The following is a 24,896-nucleotide window of genomic DNA, read 5'->3' as shown; positions in this document are numbered from 1 at the left end:
TCTATAATTGGGAGTTGCTTATCTTGACTATGATAACCCATTTTGTTTGTGAAGGTTTGTACCGACTCACTGTCTCTGAATCAGCACCTACTGGGACTTTCATTGGAAAAATTATTGCTTATGATGATGACGTAGGAGAGAATGCACAAATGCATTACAGCATTGACGACAATAATTCACAAACATTCGACATCATCACCAATGATGAGACCCAGGAGGGTATAGTGATATTGAAACAGGTAAAGTTATTAAAACTATTTGCTTTGCAGAGCAATGTGGAATCAAATCATAAATACCTGGCATGTTTGTGTAGGTATGTGTGCGTGTATGTGTGTGTGTGTGCGCGCGTGCGTGTGTGTGTGCAGTTTGTTTGGATTTTTTGCTTCATTAAGTAATTGAAATTAGGACTCATGATTTGTGGCTTAAGGAGAAAATTAGGTTGGAGATAAAGGTGTTTGTTTTTATAAAGCTTTTGGAATTATACAAAGAATTATTTGTTTTTTAAATTTTTCTAGCTGAAAGATAAACAATTCTAGTTAATCCTTTGGGTTCCTTAAGCTATTTCTCCGGTGTGCAATGCCTTTCTTTCTCCTGTGTACAATGCCTTTCTTTGTAGAAGGTGGATTTTGAACAGCAGAGCCATTACGGCATCAGAGTTCGAGTTCGAAACCCTCGTGTTGATGAACATCTCCTCCACTTCCATTCTGAGCCCTCCACCACGTTCATTGCAATCCAAGTGGAAGATGCAAATGAGCCTCCAGTTTTCTCCCTCCCGTATTATGTGTTTGAAATTCTGGAAGAAAACCCAAGGGGATCATTCGTTGGAGAGGTATCAGCCACAGACCCCGATCAAAAGAAATCTCCCATTAGGTAAATTCATGAACGTGAGTAAAGCCATGTAACCATGAGAAAAGCTACTCATCTCTACTTCTAGTTGTTTTTGATGAATTTGTTACCATGGAACAAACCAGCCAAATCAGGGAGCCTCATTGCAGTTTAACATGCAGTGATAGAGCTGACTGGCCACATTTAAAACAGGCATCCTGACTAAATTCAGTGAAATGGACAAGTGATCAAAGTAGGGAGAGAAATGGGGGAAAATATGGAAAAAAAAGAAAAAAACTTCTTGTTTTCTAAAATGACAGCAGAACAAAGCTGGCAAATCATTGATGCACATAAATGTTGTATAATTGAAATGTTACTGGAAATTGAGGAAATTTTCTGGAACTGAAGAGGAGTAAGATGATATATTTGATTAGAAATATATTCCTATTCAAATTCAAATAGATTTAAAAAAATTCAATCCATTAAAATAGTCTATGTTTTAATGAGGGTTATCATTTTTCTTTTTCTTTCTCATTGTGTGAGTAGTCTGATTTGACCTATAAACACATTATGGGTTCCGTTTCACCAATTTTCTTTTTACTTGCTTTTTTAACACACAATCCAGATAATTCCAAATTTTCATATATTGATTAAGAAGTGGACTTGTGCTTTTCTCTTTGGACTTAAGGCTTATACAAAGAAGAAGATTGCTAATTAAATTAAATTAAAATTAATTAATTTGTTGCCAGTTCTGGGGCTTGAACTCTGGGCCAGGACATTATCCCTGAGCTTCCTTTTGCTCAAGGTTAGTGATCTACAACATGAGCCACAGCAACACTTCCAGCTTTTTCTCTGTGTGTGGTACTGAGGAATCAAACCCAGGGCTTCCTGCATGCAAGGCAAGCACTCTACCACTGAGCCACATTCCCAGCCATTTAATTTTATTTTATGCTTATTTTTTATGTGTGTGTGTGTATGTGTGTGTGTGTGTGTGTGTGTATATATATATATATGTATATATATATATATATATATATATGTTTATATGTTTGTGAATTACAGGGGATTGAAACTTGGGTCTTATATCTGATAGAAAAGCTCTACCATAAACACAGACTTAGATTTTTGTTGGCTTGTTTATTTGTTAGAGATAGGTTTTCACTAACTCCAGTTAAGCTATCTCTAACTTGTGATTCTCCTATCTCTGTCTCCCAATTAATTGGGACTATGGGTATGTGACAACATCCTTAGATGGAGCCATACTATATTTTTGTTTCTATGTTCCACTGTAAGCTTTTACCTTTGAATACCTTTCAACATGGGTAGCATAGTTCCTACTCCTAAATATCACATATGTATGATAATGTATATATGTGAAAAAATATTCATTTACATATGTATATGCACATATACATATATTATATATGCATTTGCATATTTTTACAGGTATGACATATGTATACATAGATAGATATGTGATCTATATCGTATATGTGTGTTTGTGTGCGTGACATAGAAATTACATGTGAGCTTTATCCAAATTTCTCCAATTTTGACTCTCATATCTGACTATCACAGAACATTGAAAGGTGACTAGATGAGAAATAAATGTAAAGCAAAAGGGTTAAACATGTGGTATCTCCTTTGCATCAAAAATGAAAGGTAAAAGTGGATGATGAAAGAATTCCACTCCTCTCTTTCTTCCTTGTCCATCTGTTCAAAGCGAAAGGCAGTCCTCTGCTGTTATTCTTGCCATTCATCTGTTTGGGATATGTTTTATAACAGAATGCTCCAGAGCTTTTCAATAGCATGGGAGATATGAAAGCCAAAGATACTAAGAAGCTAGGAAGGGAACTCAGGAGACACGGGAGAAGGAGACATGGGAGAAAAATGCCATTTGCAGTTCCACACTAGGTCATGAAAAAGGGAGAGAACTTTAGAAGGAAGCCTGGCAAAATCCAACTATAGTTGTAGTTGAACTCATAGAATTATAATTAATGGTTTGCTTTAGAACAGTAATATAGCTATGTTTGTATATATTGTTTTCATAGAAAAACCTGGATCAGAGACAGAGGTAATTCTTTACTATTTTCACAGCAGTTCTGGAGAATAAATGGATTCCAATATCTGTTTGTTTTTCTTTGTTTTGTCTATTCTATTTTGCCATTGCCAGGGACTGAGCACGTTGCCTGGCAGCCTGGTTTGGCTTGATTGCTCACAGACAGGGTTCTTGCTGCTGACTGGAACTTCCCCCCATTCTGTGTCCTTCACTGAACCAGTGAGAAAAGCACCAATGACTAATTTGAACTGGGTGGTAATATTATAAATCAAAAGAAAGTAATGTCTTACTTGTAATCAACTCCTATGTCTGCTTTCCATTAAAGACTTTAAAATCTTAATTTTATCTTGTACATGCATGTAGGCATATATGTATAAACATGTATACATATAATGTATATAGTAAATATATCCATATGTATAATTTATACATATGCATAAATACGTATTATACTAATATATTATTCAGTTTTGTTACTTATATAAATTGACTTTATGTATGCATGCACAAACTAGATAATTATAACTCATTTCAAGGCTAGAAATATTATACCATATAAATAGAATACAGAAATTAAATAAAGCTATAAATAATCAAACAACATGCTTTTCAATGAGGAATAAAGATAAATAATACATACCACATATCATTGATAGATAATTCACTTTTTCTAGGGGGGTCATATTGGTTTTAATTTCTATTTGAATTTTCTAGTGGACCACCTATTTATTTTAACCATGACTCTTCTTAATTACTAACAGATTATTATTATGCTATCAGACACTACAACTTCTTGCCAAAGTTTTCTATTCTTTGAGAAGAATAGTGTTTTATAGGAAAATGATTAAATGCTTAATATCAAATTAGCATCTGTTAAAATAGTTTCATATTTTCCAACCCATCTATTCAGTGGAAAATACAGCTGGTAGTGGATAGTTCAATAAAACAGTACTTAATGTTTGAAACAGAATCTATTTAAAATTGAACTCCTCTAAGACTTCAGTTTCCTTAATTTTTAGTTTAATATTCCCTTGAACATCAAGCTGCAAATTAGTGTAATATTTTTGAAGCCTGCCAATTTAAGATTATAATATTCTCATCTTTGCCATGTAATTAGGGCCATCTCCTTGAAGTCTCATGAAAGTTTTCAGAAATGCACGTGCAAACGAAAAGTTGTCACTGAACCCTAGTTACTACTCTTCTTCGATTTTTATTATTAATCTTTTGCAAGCTGATGAAACGTGGAATGCTTCAAAGGCTTCTTTCATTGTGGGTTGGAGATAATGTTCTGACTTGTTGCATGAGGGAGTTTTATTACTCCAGTTCCTTCCAGGCATGCTGCATTATATATGTAATCAACATGTATATATCCAAAGTAAGAGAGTAGATCTGAAATATTTCTAGTGTCGAAAATATTATGTAGCTCTTGAAAGAATTAAAGGTCAATCTGCTATGCAGAGAGAACTTGTTTTACCATCTATTATCACGTCTGGTGTAAAGAATCAGAAATGAACATTTTCTGTGAATCAACTTTCAAGAAAATATGATAGAATTCAGTAGCTAGCAAGGCATGAGGTCTAAGAGAGAGAGCAGGGGCCATGAAGGGCAGAATAGACTTATTTCTTTAAAAGTATTATACGCTTACCAACATTTATATTTACCATGACTTATTCATACTTCCCTTTACACATGATCTTTGCATTTGCTTTTAACCAAGTAGTTTACTATCTAGTGTTCTTCATGGAAATGTGAATGGTAGACACTTAAAATCTAGGACCACTTTTTAAAATTATCACTACTGAGTTGGATCTTAGACACAGGAATACATTTAACGATTTGGTATCCCATTGACTATATATTAAAAGTGTGTAATATGGCTTCTTAATATTGCTACACTGACAAAAGGATAACATTAATGAATGCTTTCCTTTGGGGACAGGTATTCTATTACCAAAAGCGAAATATTCCTTATTGACGAAGGTGGTACTATAATCACCACGGGGCCTTTGGACAGAGAGGACATGGCATGGTTCAACCTGAGTGTCGCAGCCATGGAAACCGGTGAGTACATGCTCAGGAGACCAACAGTGTGCTTTACATATAGGTTTACAGGCACATTTAGGTTCTTACAACAAAAGAGAGCCATACAGCTTACATTTCTTTGGCTCTGACTTACTTCACTTAATATAAAATTTCCCAAGTCTTTCATTTCTTTTTTATTGTGAAAATACTGTACAGAGGGGTTACAATTAAATGGGCAAGATAATGAGTACATTTCTTGTCAATCATTGTAGCCTCCTCCTTTGTTTCCCCTTCACATCCCTTCCCAGCCTCCCCTCGCCTCCCCACCCAATCCTTTCCCCCCGACCAAAGTTGTAAAGTTCGTTTTCGACATGACAACTTGTACTTCTCATTGTTGCAACGGATCGATCTGTATCCTTATTTAAACGACTTGTTTTTCCCCTTCCCTTCCACAAATTATACCGACATCAAATACAGTGAAAGCAGGGGTTTTACTGCGGGGGAGGGACATACAAAGCAACAAAGAAATAATCTTATAAATGCGTTAGAAACAAATGCATGAAAGAAAAAAAACATTTAAATACATATCTTCTTTCATTTCTGTATGAATGGTCCAATATCATTCTTTCTGATGGATGAGTGGAATTCTATTGTGTGTATACACCACATTTTCTTTAGCCATGCGTCCACTGAGGGGCATCTGTGTTGATTCTATAATATATTATAAAATGACTCCAAGAAAAGGAAATAAGAGATATTTTTATTTCAATTGCTGATGTTGCTGTTTTTGTTTTCAATTCCCTTTGTCTTGTTTGTTAGTTTGTATCTGGGAAGGTGGGGGGTACAGGAAAGATGGAACCAGGGTGAACAAATGCAACATGGTTAAGCGTATGAGTAGCATATTAATTGGTTGTAGATATCAAAACAATTGTATTTCCTATTCAAATTAATCTGTTCAAAGGGTCGAATTTTAAAGACTATTTGTTTCATTCTTTCATATATTTCTTTTTTGAAGCAGAAAAAAATATCAAAATCAAGCCAATTATTGACATAAAATTATGACTCAGTTATCCAATCATATTAATTATATAAAAAATAACTAACACAAAATAAAAGATGTCCATGATTCCTATTTTTTTGTCCTTTGACTTACTATGTCACTCTGACATATTAGAAGTAAAGATGAAATTTCTATCACACATGTTTGTAACTAGCTTACATGGAATTTCAACCACCTTGCTGGTTCTTGGTTTTCCTGGGGCTTTCTTCATGTATCTGTTCTATCCCCCACTTTATTGGACAGTTTTCAGGTGGCACTGCTGAGTAAAAGGCACATCCTACAAGCGTTTGCAGTGTAATGAACAGCTCAGTGGAAACACAACAGGACTTGGGTCTGGATGCTGGTTTTTCTGGCTATGCAACCAAGAGTGAAAAAGAAATTGTAACAGGGCAACAAGGCCTCTTGGAAAAGAAGAAATGCCAAGTCTACTAGGGTCAGAAAACACAAAGACGTTTACTTTCGCAGGCAGCCTTCATTCATTGAATATTTCTGAGAGCAAGAAGTTTATAATGTCAGGCTTTACAAAGCTACTGTGAGAACGATTTCATATTGGTTTAAGGAAAGACTGGCTGTCTTTGACAAAATGATTTTCTGTAAGATATGAATTTGAGCTATTAAAATTTAGCTATTGAAACATGAAATTTTATTGAATCTACAAAAATGACTTCACTTGAAGCACATATATCAGAAGTTTTTGTAAAAAAAAAAAACTAGCATTTTCTTTTTTAAATTAGGCAAATAAACAATGTGAATTATTAGTTATTAGAGTTATTAAAATAATTTAGTTTTCATAGTAAGATCCAAAACATGCTAGTCTTTTTGGAGTGAAATTGGAAAACAATTGTATGAATGTAACTAAGGTTAGACAGATAGTGTAATTACAACCTGTCCCATTAATTAGGTGGTAGCTTTTTGTCTGAAGAAATCTATTATTAAGTTGCTATATCTACCATCCACAGAAATGATGAATCAAACAATTGTGTGTGCTTACATACATTCAACTACATGACAATTACATAACACAAGCCTGTATTTATGTTTTATCTTCAAAAGTGATTATCAAATATTTACTCTCTAGCACACCAACACACAAACAAGCTGTCTTCTCAAAAACTATCCTCACAGGCTCCAACTGATCAATAGTATCCAGTGTAAGAAGGGAAAAACTTGACACCAAATATTCCCCACAGTTGTGCATGAACCATTCAGACACCAGAACTCTATCAATGTATTAAAGAATTCCATAGACTTACACTAGAGACTTTCTATGGTAAGCATGTTAGGGAAAATAGCCAAACAACCATGACACAAAAGAAAACTGTGATTGTTCACTAGCAAACATAGCCAATCTCCTCAATTATAATTTCACATAATCATTTGTAAAATATCTAGCTTGAAAGATGAGTGGAGAGTTATGGTGAGTCTTGAGAAATTACTTTGTTTATTTCATTGAATATCTTCTATCTACATCCCAGTGTTTCTTATAATGATAATAAGGACATTTTAAAGTTCACATTAAAGTTTGAGATAAATGTGGCTTCTGTTTTATGTAAGGTAAGCTTGAAGCCTCTGCAGGTTACTCTCCAAACCTCGAAATGAAGGAAGCAGAGATCAACAATGAATAAAGATTTCAAAGCCAAAAGACAATAAACCAGTTAGCTAGCATAACTAATGCATGATATTATCTTTGTCTTATACCATATTTTCTCTCATTGTTTATGAATAATCTTATACCATATTTTCTCTCATTGTTTATCAATAAGAATAATGGTACTTGCTTCACTAATTGTTTTCTGAATTAACCACACTTTGTTTGGTCTTCACTTCTTTCCATTGGTACCCTTAAATTTAAGAGTAATGCTATTTCAATTAATATTCTTAATGTAGGAACTAAATCAGATGATGTGTAAGGCTTTTCTTCCTAACCAAATGACAATATTGTCTACAAGCATGATCCTGAGTTTTCCCTACCATGCCTCTGTGTTTCTTTCCTGAAGAGGTTTGACTTATCTCACCCTAAAACATTATGTGACTATCAATACAATGATTTAATCAGACTTCAGGAGATGATTAAAATGCTGTAAAGATCTTAATGAAAACTTTTATTTTACCAAGGTAAGTAATAAATAAATAAACAAATAATCAATTTGGATTTGAAATTCTAAATTCAGCAGGATATATATTCTGATTGCTTATTTATACTTTAAGACAGCAAACAAAGTTCAGATGTTGTAAATAACAACAAAGAAAAGTATTGAAAATTTCAATTGACCATATGGTTGTTTTGACATTTTTTCATTCTTTTTTGATATTTAAAAATATATTTAGTCATTTCTTACTTTTTTGGTAGATTTCTTGACCCACTTAGAATATTTATCAGCTTAATGTTTATAAATTACTTCACCTTGATATGATGTGGTCACATTATGTTCAAGTGTATTCATTATATTGTATCTGTGATTCATGTTTGGTTTTCAAAGCTCTACCCTGAGCTTTAGAGTGTGGTAGCACTGATGCTAGCTTGTTGCTCAGTTATCTTGGCTTCTGCTGTGACCTTAGGTGGTATTTAACCCTAGGTGGTTTCCTCACGTTTCTGTCAGAGAAACTGGGATGGAGATGGTGCTACACATGCCATTAGAAGTAAGTGATTAGTACAAGTGCTACCAGTATCCTAGACTTCAGCACGTTGTCTCTAGAGCTATCAGTTCCTATTTCTAGTCGTCATTTCCTATTACAGCTTATTACAAATTAAAGCTGCCAAATATATGTCTCATGAATTGAATGTGCTAAGTAGAAATTTTTCCTTGACTATTTTAGATAAAAATGTGAATCAAATTTATCCCATCCTACCTTTTCAGCTGCATTCTTCTCCATTCTACCACTCAGTAATAATGGCCTCAATACCCCCAATCAATAGACACAGAATGGCAAGTTGAATCCAAAGGCAAGGCTCAACATTGTCTACAAGAGATACACCTACCAAAAAAAAACACAAAAATATTTCCTTAAGATGAAAGATTGGAACAATATCTTCTAAGAAATAAAATCCTCATCAGCAAGTGGAGGTAGTAATAATCACATCTGATTAAGTAGATTTTATATCAAAATTGGTAAGAAGAGATGAATAAAGACTCTTCAATTTAATAAAAAGAACTGTCCAGCAGGAAGACATAAGTATATCTTTTTTTTTTTTTTTTGGGTCCGGTCATGGGGCCTGAACTCTGGGCCTGGGCGCTGTCCCTCAGCTCTTCAGCTCAAGGCTAGCGCTCTACCGCTTGAGCCACAGCACCACTTCCGGCTTTTTTCTTTTTGTTTATGTGGTGCTGAGGAATTGAACCCAGGGCCTCAGGCATGCAAGGCAAGCGCTCTACCACTGAGCCACCTTCCCAGCCCCGACATAAGTATATCTATGCACCAAGTGTTGGAGTATCCAATTTTGTCAAACATTAGCTGACGTAAGAACATACACAGATCCAAACACAGAAAGAGTTGTTAGTTTCAACATTCCAGCCTTATGATTGGATATAACTTCCAGGAAAAAATTCAACATAGAAACCTTACATTGACTTGAGAGCTTATGCCAAATGGACATGAATAGCTGTAGAATTCTCAACCAGCAGCTACAGAAAATACATTCATCTTGGCACTGCACAGATCATTTTCCAAATTAGACCACATTGTGTGTCATGAAGCCAGTGTGTGTAGATTTACAAAAATTGAAATAACATAGTATATCCTGTCTGACCACAATGGAGTAAAATTAGAAACTAACAGAAAAGCTATTTTTTCATGCATGCTTGAAAAAATAACTTTCTCCAGATATTTTCAATAACTCTAATGAATGTATGCAACACATTTACTAAAGTATTAGTTATTTTCTTCATTCTGTATATTTTATAGAAAATGAATACCAGATTTCTTCAATTCCTGTATATATTCAAGTTCTTAATATTAATGATCATGCTCCTGAGTTTTCTCAATACTATGAGACTTATGTGTGCGAAAATGCAGAGTCTGGCCAGGTAAGACACAAAAAAGTTACTTAAGTCTAAGCAATATATTATAGTGCCATTTATTATAAATAAATAATACACAACAGTATATAATACTTATCGTATGTGGTTCATGCAATATATTACACAGATTATTTTCAAAAATATATTTATTTCAATTCACATATAAGTTTGAAATAATGCCTATTATTGTATTTTGACATATATGTATCTCTATTTCCAGTAGAGCTTGTTTGGTAAAGGAAAAATTATTGATAGACTCTTCCCTTTATTAATATACAGGTATCTTTTTTGTCAGTCATGGCTTGAACTCTGGGCCTGGGCGTTGTCCCTCAGCTCAAGGCTAGCTCTCTGCTACTTGAGCCACAGCACAACATCCGGTTTTGTGAGTGGTTTATTGGAGATAAGAGTCTCTCGGACTTTACTGCCCTGGCTGGCTTTGAACCATGATCCTCAGATCTCAGCCTCCTGAGTAGCTAAGATTATAGGCGTGAGCCACCAGCACCCAGCTGCAGGGATCTTTTTTTATCTCTTCTAAAAATTTGGCTTCCAGTTTACCTAGTGATATATGAATGCTGCAACTAGGAACGTTGTTATTAACTTTTAGCTTCTCGTTATTTTGAATATTGTTCATCAATCCTGGTGTTTTTGTGTGCTTTTTGTTAGTAAGATGTATATCTTGCAGACAACAACAAGTAATCTTTTCTTCAATTATCCCTTAAATGTCTTTGTCTTGAAGGTGAACACTATTACTTTCTAGCATTGTTATTTGTTTATTTATGTATTTATTATCAGTTGTGGGGCTTGAACTCTGAGCCTGGGTGCTATTCCTGAGCTCTTCTATTTTCTGGTGGTTAATTGGATATAAGAGTCTCGTGGACTTTTCTGCCCAGGCTAGCTCTGAACTGTGATGGTCAGATCTCAGCCTTCTGACAAGGATTACAGGCATGAGCCACAGGTGGCTGGCTCTAGCATTGTTACTGGGCAGTGTGTGCTGACTTCTGTGATTTTGTTGCTTTTATCATCTGGCTGATTTTTTGCCTTCCATTTTCATCTTAAGAGTTTAATGGAAATAAGATTTCTTGTGTTCTTTTAAAAGTCTGACATATGAAATGATATGGAAAAATGTCTGTGAAGTTATCATTCTTGCCAGGCATCATTTAATGAGAAAGGAGGAAAACAAGATTTAATCTTCACATATGCAGACAAAATTACATTCCTGGTTTTAAGTGCCAAGGAAACCACAACTTTCTTGATCTTCATTTCCCTTTCTTTGAGATATCCTGGTCAAATTCAGAAGCTCACACATTCATCCCCTTTTATGGTAAATTCCTTTGTGTAGCTGAAAAAGGCTATGTGGCTTCCTATGTTTCTCCAGATAATTAGAGAGAGAATCAACAATAATCTCCCATGCTATCACATACACTAGAATTTACTAAATAAATCATTAACCATGTTATTGAGTGTAATCTATGTATAGATCTTCTTTTTACACCATATGGACTCATTTTAATAATCAAATCACCATATTTAAGAATGAAGACACAGTGTCTCATAGATTGTCATTATTTGTGGCACATGATTTTCAGTTTGTTCCTTGTGAAGTTAAGTTGATTTTATTTTCAAATTGCAAGAATTTTCTTCAAGTATACTAGAAGAAATAAATGTTTTAGCATCTATTTTTTACATGAATGAGCTCTATTATGCTCTCACAAAGACAAAGTCCCATCACGATGCTTTCCTCAGAACATATTCTTGTCATAAGCAATTAGCAATATATAACTGTACATTAGAGTACTTATTACTGGTATTCACAGGAGATAGACATTTTAATGTGCTTTTAGTACATTATAGAAAGCATATTTGACAGATTCTTTATGTATATAGATTTTAGCAAAGTATGTAAAATGTGTATAAAATATAATTTAGATTGATGGATATTTATTTAACTTAGGAATAATAACCAAATCAAACGGTGTTATTGAATGCCATTCATCTAATAAAGCATCTTAAAATGAAGAAAATAAGAGTAGCTTTTCAAATTGGCTTCTAATGTAATAGAGCAGCCAACTTAATGACTCTTGAAGTAACAAAATTTGAGGTAATTAGATTCTATAACAATCAATAAATCATCCCAGAAAAGCAACATTTATCTATTCCCTTTCATGTTCACATCAAATCAAAACTACCTAGATTTTATACTTGAATTTGCAAATGTTTAACTTAAAATAATTTGAATTGTTGAAACTTCTTCAGTTTGTTGTTGATTTTTTTAGTTTTCTCAATGTAATTTTCAATGTAGTTGAGGACAAAATATAATATTTTAAAATAATCATGAAGAATAAATAATGCATAAAATTATTTTGATAGCCTATCTTAGATTTTGTATTCCACTGTAGGGAGTATTTTCTTAAAGATATTATCAATATAAATGATAGTTTACCAATAATTATTGGCAGCAAAAATAGTTGGCAAAATATAATGGTGGATTTATTTTAAGGTATTGGCAGTGGCTTAACTGTCCTATAGTATTAGGAGAATGAAGAGATAAATCCTTCAATTTCCAAGTAAATATTATTCTCGTCCTCCAAGTGATCAACATGATGACAAAAGTATAAAGTTTGTTTTCTAATATTTTGTTCTTCTTGTTGAATTATGAAATATAATTCAAAGAATATTCACAGCTTTCCTGTGAGAGTTGTGTATATCCTTGCACAGTTGGTGGTTTTGTTTTCTTAATTTTATGAGTAAATTCAATAGGGTATCACAATTATTCTACTCCTTTTATTTATTTGTTCTAAGTTTTCTTTTGTTTCATTGTTTTGTTTTGTTGCTCTAACCCACATTTCTGAAGAGGCAACTTGTTTTTTAGAAAAGATAGTAATTAACATCTGTTTTCTAATGTTTATTTTGGAGCATTGTAGGGATAGGTTAGTATTCTAAAAATCAAAAGGGTATGTGTCTATAAGCTGAATTCAAGTATATGCAATGTGGGAATATGAAATAAGAAACAACAGCAAACAAAAGTTTGGAAGATTGTCACAGTAACAAGGAATGCTTATCACTCATCAATCTTTTCAAGTTAAACAATAATCTGGATATACAGAACTCGAATCCCTTGTGTGAAAAGCAACAACAAAACTTCTGTTCTTCCATTCCCAGTTTATAAAGATTTCATCTGGATAAAATTATGTGAGGAAATGAATAGAAGACAACTTCACTAGACGTAATTTTCTTGCTACAATAGTTCTTAAGCATCAAGCTACACGTTATGATTTATTTCATGGAGTTACCCTTGTCTAAAGAGATTTGAATGAGCTTAAAGGTGTCTTTAAATTTGCAGTGCAGAGGCACAACAAAGACAATATATATTGCATAAGTTAGGCTCATATTCCCTCAGGTGCTACAGTGTGTCTAGTATGTACAAAAAGTTAAGAATTTTAGAATAAGTATTAGGTTGCTTGGATATTATATTTTGTTTTATGGATGAGTCTGGCATTGATTGTATGTAGTAGTCACATGAGATACAACTTCAGTTTAGCTAAATGAAGTGTTTAAGAAAATCAATGTGCAGTTTTTGAAATTTTCTGCAAATCTATTGTTGTTTAAAAATACTAAGTTACAAAACTCAGCTACCTGGGCTTAATGGAAGTAAAACAGGAAATAAATTGTATAGAAAAATAAGAAAGCATATTTAAACTATGATCAGTAATATTATTTAGCTATATATATATTATATATAATGTACAATACATATATAACATACATATTAGTATTATATAGATATGTTTATTAAAATATTAGAGAAAAACTCCTGAAAAATTTTTGGTTAAAAGAACTGCAAATTAAATATTTTCAAAATTATAAAATACACCTTTCCATTTTTAAAGAAATGTTAAAAAAGATCTTGACATTTTGATTCAAGTACCTTTACATACATCAAAGAAAATAAAATGACAAAAGTGACCATCCAAAATACTGACACAGAAACTGCTACAAATAAGACTGTTCTACTAGGTCAACTACTATTAAGAACAATGTGAGTTGAGCTTTGGAAAAATAATTCATTGTAGAAATTTAAGGTCAGAATAGACACATATATGTATATGCATACATATGTATTCATATACATACACATATACATTTATGTATACATGTATATATGCATGTAAATGTGCATAAATACACACAAAACACATACATGCATTTATATACATATATGTATAAATACATATATATGTCCATACAATTGCATATATATAAATGCATACATATATATACACATATGAGAGAGTGATGGACATCAGGAATTATATATTTAACAGAATACTTGTATTGATTAAAATGATTTTAAAAAATTATACTAACCATTAATTTTAGGTAATATAACTTTGTGAAATGATTACTGAAAAGGTGTCTGTTTCTGTCCAAATCAAAATGATTGCAATACTGTTTCTTAAAATAGCCTTTTGAATATGAAATTCTAAGAAAAAGGAAAGATATGGAAAAGTAGATAGAGACAGAGACAGACACAAAGAACACAGACATTATGATCTAGATATTCTTGGTTTATCTCTGTTCATTTATAGTAGTTTTGGCTTTTTTTCTTTATGCTGTACTGGGTTGAACTCAGAGCCTCACGGTCTTGTTTGGATTTTTCACTCAAGGATGATGCTTTACCACTTGCACTACATTTGCATTTCTAGTGTGATTCTTTTTCTTTCTTTCTTTCTTTCTTTCTTTTTCTTTCTTTCTTTCTTTCTTTCTTTCTTTCTTTCTTTCTTTCTTTCTTTCTTTCTTTCTTTCTTTCTTTCTTTCTTTCTTTCTTTCTCTCTCTCTTTCTTTTCTTTCTTTCTGTCTCTTTTTCTCTCTCTCTCCCTTCCCCCTCCCTCCCTTCCCCCTTCCCCCTCCCTCCTTCCCTCCCCCCCCTCCCTCCCGCCCTCCCTCCCTTCCTTCCTTCCTTCCTTTCTTCCTTCCTTCCTTCCTCCCTCCTTCCCTCCCTCCCTCCCTTCCTTCTTTCCTTCCTTGTTAATTGGTGGTGAGAGTCTCATGGAGTTTTCTGCCTAGACTGGTTTTAGGCTGTGATCTTAGAATCTCAGCCTCTTGATTAACCATGATTTCAGGTGTTGGTCGCCAGCATCTAGCTGCATTTTGACTTTTTAATAGCTATTTAACAATCTTTCTGAGTCCCCAAAATTATTTCATCAAAGTAATATATTTTGAAATCAATTTAGTAGAATGAACTTATTATTATTTATAGATTATTATAGATTTATAGATTATTTATAGAGTGGGAAGCATTTATATTTTTAATGTTGTGCAAAGTATAAGCATCCTAGACCAAATACATATTTCATAAGATTTTAACAGCATTTTCCAATTTGTTACCTTAATGCAGTTCCTACCTTTTCTTAAACATATTTGTATTGGTAAGAATTGCTTATTAAGAAAATTGGAAATAGGAAAGTTTTTTATAAATTTTGAATAATAATTCAGTATCAATATATTAGCTGATCATTTTATTCTAATATATAGTTTATAATCTTATTCAGCAAAGCATTTTTACACAAAACTTAAATATGAGTTTTATTTTTATCTACTCTGCAGAGAAAGAAAGCCTCAAATGAATATTTTTTCAGAATCATAGTGTACAACAGTAAATTCTTAGACAAGTTGTCAGAAACATGGGTTTAATGAAGACCATACCTGTGATTTGTGGATAATGAATACTGCATTTATTTTCTACCAGAATAATTTGTCTAAAAATTACATTTAATAAATGAGCTCATTTGTGCCTCTTTTTGTTATCAAAATATAGAGTAAAAATGATTAACACTCGAAAAATGTCCACCTTTCCTCCCATGGTTATCTTCAAAGTCAAATCTAGTTGACAGCGCTATAAAATATCTATACTGAAACTTCTGAAACTGACAATATTTGGTCATATTCTACTTACAAAGGATTGATTTTACTTATTTCCACTTATTTTATTATGCAATGCTCCGAATCATGCTGTGCCTATTAATTTATGATTTTTCTTCCAGAACTAACTGCCTGAAATATTAGTCTAAAAATTGCTAATTTTTTCCTGCCATAAACTTATGACATCAGTATGTTTAGTTAAGCAAATCCACATAAATCCCTCTGAAATATATCCAAATCTGCAAACATGAATTGAGTTGTAATTCTAATTGAACATAGAGACAAAATCATTTTAATTTCTACATTCTAAGAAAAGCTGAAGACCCATCGTCAATGGTGTCCATATTGTAGGTGTTTTTGTTATCACAGAAATAAAGTGTGGATGTTTAAATTTAACTTAACACTGTTTTAGGAAGCTCGTGTGTTCAATTCTTTCATATCTGTCATTGCCATTTCTTAAAGCAGTGGAAGACAGTAAATAATGTCTTATTGGGAGATCAGTTTATGAAGCAAATGTAAGTGTGGGTGTAAGTTTGGTTTTCTCTGAGAAGAAGGTGGTGAAACCCTGCAGGTCTGATTTGCTTATACAAAGCCCATGATAATTTTACATTATTTGAATGTATATACATGGTCAAAGTGTCTGCATACGCAAAACCTTCATACACAAAACAGGAACATTTCTAGCGTCCGCACAGAGGTCCATGTTTTGTTTTGTTTTTTTAAAGATCCTCTTTGTCTGAAAAGCAAGAATTTATATGCCAACAAGCTAAAAATAATGTGTATCATTTATTATCAATAGTATCTCAACAAATACAGATCCAGTTCAATTACTACAAATATGTCACCTTTTTCTATGTAAATTTTAGAAAAAAACAGAAGGATGTTTCCTTGGAAAGCTCATACACATATGTACTACTTACACATGAAACTCTCTGATAAACTCAGTGATATAATCCTAAAAATTAAGTATTCTTACCTCCAGCTCTTTGGAATAAAAAATTTGTAAAGTGGCAAAGTTAAGATTCAAGCTAGCAGTCTCCTAAGCCCACCCTCTTACTCAGTCTATATTAAATCATAGGCTAATCTAAACTAAGAGTTTTATCCTGATGCAGCATTATACACTTACATTTATTATTTTGAGCATAAGCGAACGGCAATTCCATTTCCCCTATACGATTTAGCTAACAGAATGATTATGATTTAATTGGAAATGTGCTATGAGGATAGGTATAAAATGCACAGAAATAATATACAGACTGAGCTAATTTCATAGTGTTCTTCATGCATCTGGAGAAATGTATGTTCTATGAACTGTAACTTTTATCAAATTGGATCTGTCATCTTGAAACTAAGGAGAGTTTTACCGCATCCCATTTTTAAAGGCACTTTAACTCTATCAAACTCAAAACACTAATTTCCACAATCAATTTTGCTTAATTTCCAGAATTAATCACAATCTCACTATGTGATCTTGACAAGTATGTCTTCTTTTTCAGACAATAACGAGCTACTTGACTGACACATTCATGTCTTAAAATAAAATAACTAATTGAAAACGGATCCATTCATATCTGCATTGAATTCGCCGCTTTGCTTTTGTGTGATCTGAAATGCCTAATAAAACATAGATGTGCAAGACTTTTCCTATAATCTTTATGAGTCAAAGGAAATCATACGCATTGCCCACTAAAGCTTCTAATGCATTATTTCTGAAAAAAATCAATTAAAAAAGTCATTACTTTAGGAAATACTTTAGAAAGCCAATAACTCTGCCGCAAATTTTCTCTAAGAGCAAGGGGGAAAATTTGTGAGTTCAGCAAATCAAAACGACTGAAATTCAGATGAGGATGAAAAATTAAGGATGATAGGGTCAGGACAAGTTTTAGTATATTATAACTGTGTTTTGAGAGTGTATAATAAACTTTTCTTTCTCATTCATGCACAAGGGTGCATTAGGTATGTAATGTGACAACCCTTTCTTGACAGAATACGTGCACATAATTTTGTTCTTAGAAAATATTTTAATGTTTTTATTAATTTGACATTATTCTCCACAATCCCTTCAATGATATTTGTTAAATTTTAAGCAAAGATTTAAATCATATTGTAAAGTAATAAATGACAGTGATCATTTACATGATTTAAAAAAATCTATACCTTTTTTTTCTAGATAATTCAGACACTCAGTGCCATAGATAGAGATGAATCTCTGGAAGAGCACCATTTTTATTTTAACCTATCCACAGAAGACACAAGCAACTCAAGTTTTACACTTATAGATAATCAAGGTAATATCATTCACTACTAACTGTCTCTTCAATCTGTTCTTTATAAACTGAGTTTGGTTTCAAGATAATCTGTGGCATTGAGTTCTATATTTGTGCAACATGATATTGTTGATGAGTGTATGAAAAGAATGAATATCCCATGAAAAATGTGTTTCAAGTTGCAGGAAGATTGGTTCCATCACTGTGTTCCTTTGAATTAGATGAAATGTTTGAAGTCATCTGTGGCTCTTAGCTGTTGTAGGAACTGATTGGTCCTGTAAATGTAATGTAGCTCTCTCTCCATGTCCTTCCACATCGCCTCTAACGTCCTCTTAAATCTGTGTCTTAGGATTAGATTTGTTTGATTGTTTTTCAGATATCTGGAATCTTAATTAATTTCCATAAAGATATAAAATCAGATTGTCTAATTTCTTATTGTGAGAAAAACTTGCATCATTTAAAGAATGTAATATTTTGACAAATTTTGTGTGGTGAGGTATAATTTCATTGATCTCTTGCAGGAGTGGGTTAACTATACAGAGCCACTCTGATTTGTTGCAGGAAGATATTTTTGGATCTAGTATGGATTTTAATTTTAATTTTCTTTTTAATCAATATTCTATTAATTACTCAAATATCTGTCACCTACCACCTGGTGATCTTCTTTACAATTGATATTGAGTTCTGAACTTGAGATCATTTGTGAGAGCATAAAGACACGTATTTCTCTTCATTTAATTCTAAACTCCCTTATGAAGATAATACCCTTATAGAGGGTAAAATATTTTTACAAATCAATATTAAATATATATTTATATTTATAATCTATATATTGTAGATTATTTTACATTAATATTGACTAAGTTACTGAGGCAAAATAGCTATACTGAAATATAGAGAAAAATGTTTGAATTAATGTTGGAGTAAGAATTATTTAATAAAACAGATGAGCAATTTGAATTGTTTTTTTTTTCTCTTAAATCTGCATTGTGATTACATTCACCTGGATCTTTATGGACTTCACTAATATCATGTTTTTAAACAATGACTTTAGGAAAGTTCTAAGTACATCTGCACTTCAAAAGCTTGAGTTTCCTACCACTTTAGAGTTGCTGTCTTCTGTAATTTGTCTGATGGCTTTATAACATATTGGGATGGAGAGTTAAAATGTTTAAGCTGACAAAGAAATTCAAGAAAAAATCTAGTTCTTAGTCACAAGAAGTTACACACAAAAAGATCATTAGATAAGTTTGTGATTTAGGGAAGAACCATTTTTGCATACTTTGCATTATGTTCATGTTTATCAATATTCTGAATGGCCTCTCTACATGAATAAAAGAAAAGACAGATCTTTCAAAAGTCTCCACCTATTAAATAGAAAAACAAATAATTACAAAATGAATAATGTTAAATTCACTGAAATTTCCTAGCATCATCATTATTATTATTTAAATTATATGTTTTTCTATTATAGAACAGTAGTTGAGATTATTTGCTATTATCCTTATAACTGGAAATCTTTTACATTTCCAGAATCTGTGGAATTAATTCTTTCTTAGTGTTAGAAAAAGCAGTTAGGTGTGATTTATCCAGGTAATACTGAAATAAAAAGTTCAATGTTAGCATGTCTCATAAAGAGTAATGTTTATTATAAAACTTAGCTCATATGTTCTACAAAGATAATGTCTATATTTATCAAAGACATTTTGGAACTGATTCAAATAATTTGTCTGAGCAAAACATGAGAATTTGTACCATGCTAACGCAATAATAATTCAGGGGTGGATGCTTTAGTTTTATTTTCGTCAGAAATATTTTGTTTAAACTTAGATAGTCATTTCTACTATTGCCTCTAGTATGTAGTATACATAAATTTAGCTTATATTGCTGAAAAATTATGAATATGAATTTTTATTTTAGATAACACAGCTGTAATTTTGACTAATAGACCCGGCTTTAGCCTTCAAGAAGGCTCTGTTTTCTACTTGACCATCTTAATTGCGGACAATGGAATTCCATCACTCACAAGTACCAACACCCTGACCATAACGCTCTGTGACTGCCACGCCACTGGGGTTGCTCGGGACTGTGCTGAGCAGACACTGCTGCTTGCGCTGGGATTCAGGACAGAAGTAATCATAGCTATCCTGCTCTGTGCTGTGGTAATGTTTGGTAAGTAATGCTGAATTTGGAAACGAAGATGATGAATATGTATGTAAAGGAGATCATCCTATGATAGCAATGATCTGCGTGTCTAGAGGTGTCTGGTCTTCTAAATGTACTGTAAATCTTAACCCAATGGGTCAGCAAAACGAACTGAATGGATAAATAATTCTTTGAAACTGAAAATCAGGGATCTTTGAATTCTATCTGTAAGAATGTTGATGAACGCTCTTGACCTATTGCCTTGTGATAAATATGAAAGATTTAGGAGTTCAGATTAGACCTATAATGTTTTGTGGATCCCTTCCTGTGCCAAGGATATGATACTAAGTTCTTTGTAGATCGTATGCAATATACTCCTCAGAACAACCTGATGAAGTAGCCGTGATGCTCTCTTGCACTGTGTAGATGCACAGGTAGAGTCCTACCCAAAATAGATTTTTACACGGAAAAACTGATGGCCATGGAGTCATGTACGTTATCAAGTGATATGCAGCCAGTGAGTAGCTGGGATTCCATCACTAAGGCAGGCCCGCTGCCATACTATACTGCAGGGACCAGAGCCCCCCCAAGAACAGTGCTCTCCAAAGACAGCGAAGTATACCCTTACCACGGTGACATTATAGGCCTTGGTTGCACAGTATAATTGCCATGTTGGATAACAGGTCTCTCGAATTCATTTCTAATGTTGACCTGAACCTTTGGATATATTACCTTATGACCTCACCACCTCCACACGCTAGTAGTCCCATTCTCTTCTGCAATAATAAGAGTTTGAAGATAAATGTGAATTGTACAGCACTTTTCTTTCTTTCCTTACTCACATTACTTAACAGTATGGTCTCCAGTATCATCTGTGTTGTCAAAAATGAAGGACTTTCTTCCTGTTTCTTTTTCTATTTTTGGTTGTGTGGCTTGAGCTCTGGGCCTGGATGCTGTCCCTCAGCTCTTCAATTCAAGGCAAGCATTCTATCACTTGAGCCACAGTGCCACTTCTGTTTTTCTGGTGGTTTATTGGAGATAAGAATCTTACAGCCTTTCCTGCCCAGGGTGACTTTGAACTGCAATCCTCAGGATTTTCTTCATTTCTTAAGGATGAATAATATTCCACTATATACATCTACCACATTTACTTATCTGTTTCTCAAGTAATGCTTAGATTTACTTCATATCTTGGGTATTTTGAGCCTTGCTGTAATGAGCATGGGAATATATTTGCATGTCAGTTTAATTTATAATTAATGAAAGGAGTGGCTATGTTAGGAGGCTTGAATATTCATTCCATAAGAAACATATATATATATATATATATATATTAGAACATTGTGTGGTATAACATGAGAATTTGATATTTGAAAGAAACTCTTGGTAAAATAATAATGTAAATGTTAGATATGAAGAATGTAAATTAGAATCTTCTTCAATTAAGAACCTGAGAAGGAAGAAATCTCAGTACACTTTGCCCACTTTATTTTCTCATTTATTCTCTTTGTTTTCATGAATAGGTGACAATCATTTTACAGATAAAGCAATTGAACTATAAAATGTCTTAGTCTTTAAAAGCAATAAATGTCTCATCCATCTTAAACATTTCCCTTTTTCACACCAAAATTCACATTTTATGCACAGTATTTTCTGCCCTTGTAATTCTGCACCTACAGCCAGAGATGTTTATATGTTGAGCGCCTCAGTTTCAGCTCCTGATCTGAAATTCTAAACTGACCTCTGAAGTTGACAGACCGCTCAGGACTTGCTCTGCCTCCCTGTCTTGATCCTTGTTGAAGATTCAGAGCCAGCCCTTCACTTTTCTCCATCCAACAGCAACAATTTTTGGACCCAGAATCAATTTTTTCTAATTATATTTATTCATCTTTATTCATAAAACTTAATTAAGGCTATATCTCTAAATAGGAAAAACAAATAGTCGTAAAAACATACTTCTATTCAATATTCAATGGCTAAATTACTTTTATTAATAGAACTAAACCAAATGCATCAACAGCTTCATAGTTTAAAAATACATGAGAAATATTTGTTGTTTAAGGATATGGGCCAGGGAATGGGGGTTTAGCTCAAAGGAAGAGGACTAGCCTGGCAAGTGTAGAACCTTGAGATCAGTCTTCTATATAAAAGAAATAAGGCAGAAGTATGGACAAACTAATAGCAATTTTCTTTGAAGATTTCATAAATACTCTAATGTATATTGGACAGTTATTTCATAGATCTCTTCTTAGTTCAACCTTATATAGTACCTAAATTTGAACATGATGATCTGACGTTTGTAAAGATCATTATTTCAATATTTTTCATGTAGGATATTTTTTAAATGTTGTAGCATTTATATTTAGCATCTGTAATATTTGTAATTGGCAGATAATTGAGTGCATATTGGGGCTAAAACATAATGTTTCATACTTGTATGCATTATGGGATGATAAAAACAGAAACATTAACATTCATTCTTTCAATTATTTATCTTGTCTTTGTGTTGAAGTTATATAAAGTTCTTTTAGCTATTTCACCATGTAGAATACATTATTCTTAGCTACAGTCACCTTGCTGTGCAAAAAGAATTCAGAATTTCTTCCTCCTCTCTATCTGGCAGGTACTCTTTGATCCTCTGGTTACCCACTTTCCATCTGTGCTTGAATAAGGTTTCATCTATGTCCACCAGTGATATACACTGTACATTTCTTCTTCACTGACTCAATTTCCTTACCTACTATCTGTCCGTTTAATTCTAATTTCTCCTTAGAGTATTATATTTATTAGGAGTTAGCTAAGTTTTCCTGGTGTGCCCAGTTCCTTGCTCCAAACTTACACAACTCTTGTGTAAGTCTTTTCTCTGCTTCTGGTTGTATCAATTCCTAAATTTATCTATTTGTATTTGGTTCCACCTGGTTCTTTTTTGATTTTAAAATTGTTTCAAATCTTGTTTCACATCTCGTTTCAAAAATTACTGTAAAATGCTCAACAGCTCCATAAAATCTGAGGTTGAGTATGGATTGGGCTATTTGCACATAAAAACACTCACACAAAGATATATACAGACACACACACTTATTTTCTTAATTAAAAATGTGCTGAAAGTATTCCATCTGTGTACATTTTAAAAATTGTCTTAAGTAATAAATATTGATTCCACACAAATCAGTATTATGATTTAAATAGATGACACCTTGGCATTTCTGAAATTGATGTGATATCACAGAAGACTGGTTCTGAATTAATTTTCTGGTGTTGAATATGAGCTTTCACTTCCCCAGCTGTATCTTTTTGATGCTGTGATTTAACTTCTCCATGCTCCATTTTTCACACCTTTAATAGGACACGATAATGCACGGGTTTCACAGGAATCAAATCAATAAATACATGTAACGTTTTCGAAAAATTTTCCTATTTATGTTGCAGACAAGGCCCACGAACCTAGGACATATGTCTCCCAGAGACATCTGCTGCAATGAGGAATATTAGAGGATTTCTTTCTGTTAATATGGGTCATTGGCCACCGTGATTGCCAAATGTAATCCAATGGGAACATATCCCATTATTCTTACCTGGTTCTCCTTCAATATCGGAGGAAAAAGATGAACCAGATCTTGAATTTTAAGCTGATCAGACATCACTCTGGGTTTCTATGGTGTTGCCCCTAAACCGTTTGCCCACGGGTCGCGTTGCCTCTTCCCTCATTTTGCCGATCTTACCGGGTAGTGTCCAGTCCGGGCTGGGGGAGCTGGGATCCGGAGCTGGGATCGGTGCTGCGCAGTGGAGAGCCTGCCTCGCCCACTGACTCCGGCCCCGTGTGCTCTCTCCCGCAGGGGTGATCCTTCTGATGCTGGCGCTGAGACAGCGAAGGAAGCCCACTCTGTTCCCCGAGAAGGAGGAGGACTTCAGGGAGAACATATTCCAGTACGACGACGAAGGGGGCGGCGAGGAGGACACGGAGGCCTTCGACGTGGTGGAGCTGGGGAGCAGCGCCGGCGCGCTGGACACGCCGGCCGGCCGCGCGTGCTCCCGGGCGCAGGGCCGGCGCCGCGGCCGCAGCCGGGGCCGCTGCTCCCTGCAGGCGGGCCCCGACGGCGCGGTCCTCGGGGCCTTCATCCGGGACAAGCTGGCGGAGGCCGACGCCGACCCCTGCGCGCCGCCCTTCGACGCCCTGCAGACCTTTGCCTTCGAGGGGACCGGGTCCCCCGCCGGCTCCCTGAGCTCCCTGGGCTCGTCCACCCCCGACCAGGAGGACGGTTTCGATGACCTTCAGGAGCTGGGGCCTCGCTTTCAAAGGCTGGCCAGCCTGTTGGGCTCCACGGGGCCGTGGAGCCACTGAAACTCGCGACTGGAGGAGGCGCGCTGCCGGCGCGGGGCGCGGGCCGCTGCCCTGCCCCACGGTGATCCCCAGCTGTGCAGGCCAGAATCTCAGGGTCCTCCAGCACCACAGCACCTTCTGGAATCATCTGAAGCGGAACCTGCGAGAAAGGCATGGCCTGGGGCCATCCGAAGGTGACTTCATTCACCCAAACTTTGATCTTTGGCAAAGCCAAGTGCAGCGTGTATGGTGGTAAATCCAC

General features: G+C 34.3%; 1 protein-coding gene across 1 annotated transcript in view; it reads left to right on the top strand.

Moving 5' to 3' along the window:
* Positions 1 to 24,655, top strand: part of Cdh19 (cadherin 19) — a 44,813-nt gene extending 20,158 nt beyond the window's left edge. Inside the window, exons 6-12 of the mRNA XM_042693510.1 lie at positions 55 to 239; positions 617 to 870; positions 4,824 to 4,945; positions 9,867 to 9,988; positions 18,072 to 18,189; positions 20,089 to 20,340; positions 24,150 to 24,655. Of these exons, the coding sequence (XP_042549444.1) occupies positions 55 to 239; positions 617 to 870; positions 4,824 to 4,945; positions 9,867 to 9,988; positions 18,072 to 18,189; positions 20,089 to 20,340; positions 24,150 to 24,655 (1,559 nt within the window). The remainder of the gene's footprint in view (positions 1 to 54; positions 240 to 616; positions 871 to 4,823; positions 4,946 to 9,866; positions 9,989 to 18,071; positions 18,190 to 20,088; positions 20,341 to 24,149) is intronic.
* Positions 24,656 to 24,896: the final 241 nt, after the last annotated feature.

The sequence above is a fragment of the Dipodomys spectabilis genome, unplaced genomic scaffold (genome assembly GCF_019054845.1).
Source record: "Dipodomys spectabilis isolate Male_0828 unplaced genomic scaffold, ASM1905484v1 ptg000169l, whole genome shotgun sequence".
In the NCBI taxonomy this organism is placed as follows: domain Eukaryota; kingdom Metazoa; phylum Chordata; class Mammalia; order Rodentia; family Heteromyidae; genus Dipodomys; species Dipodomys spectabilis.
The sequence above is the reverse complement of the archived record's forward strand: the minus strand, read 5'-3'. Positions and strand labels throughout refer to the sequence as shown.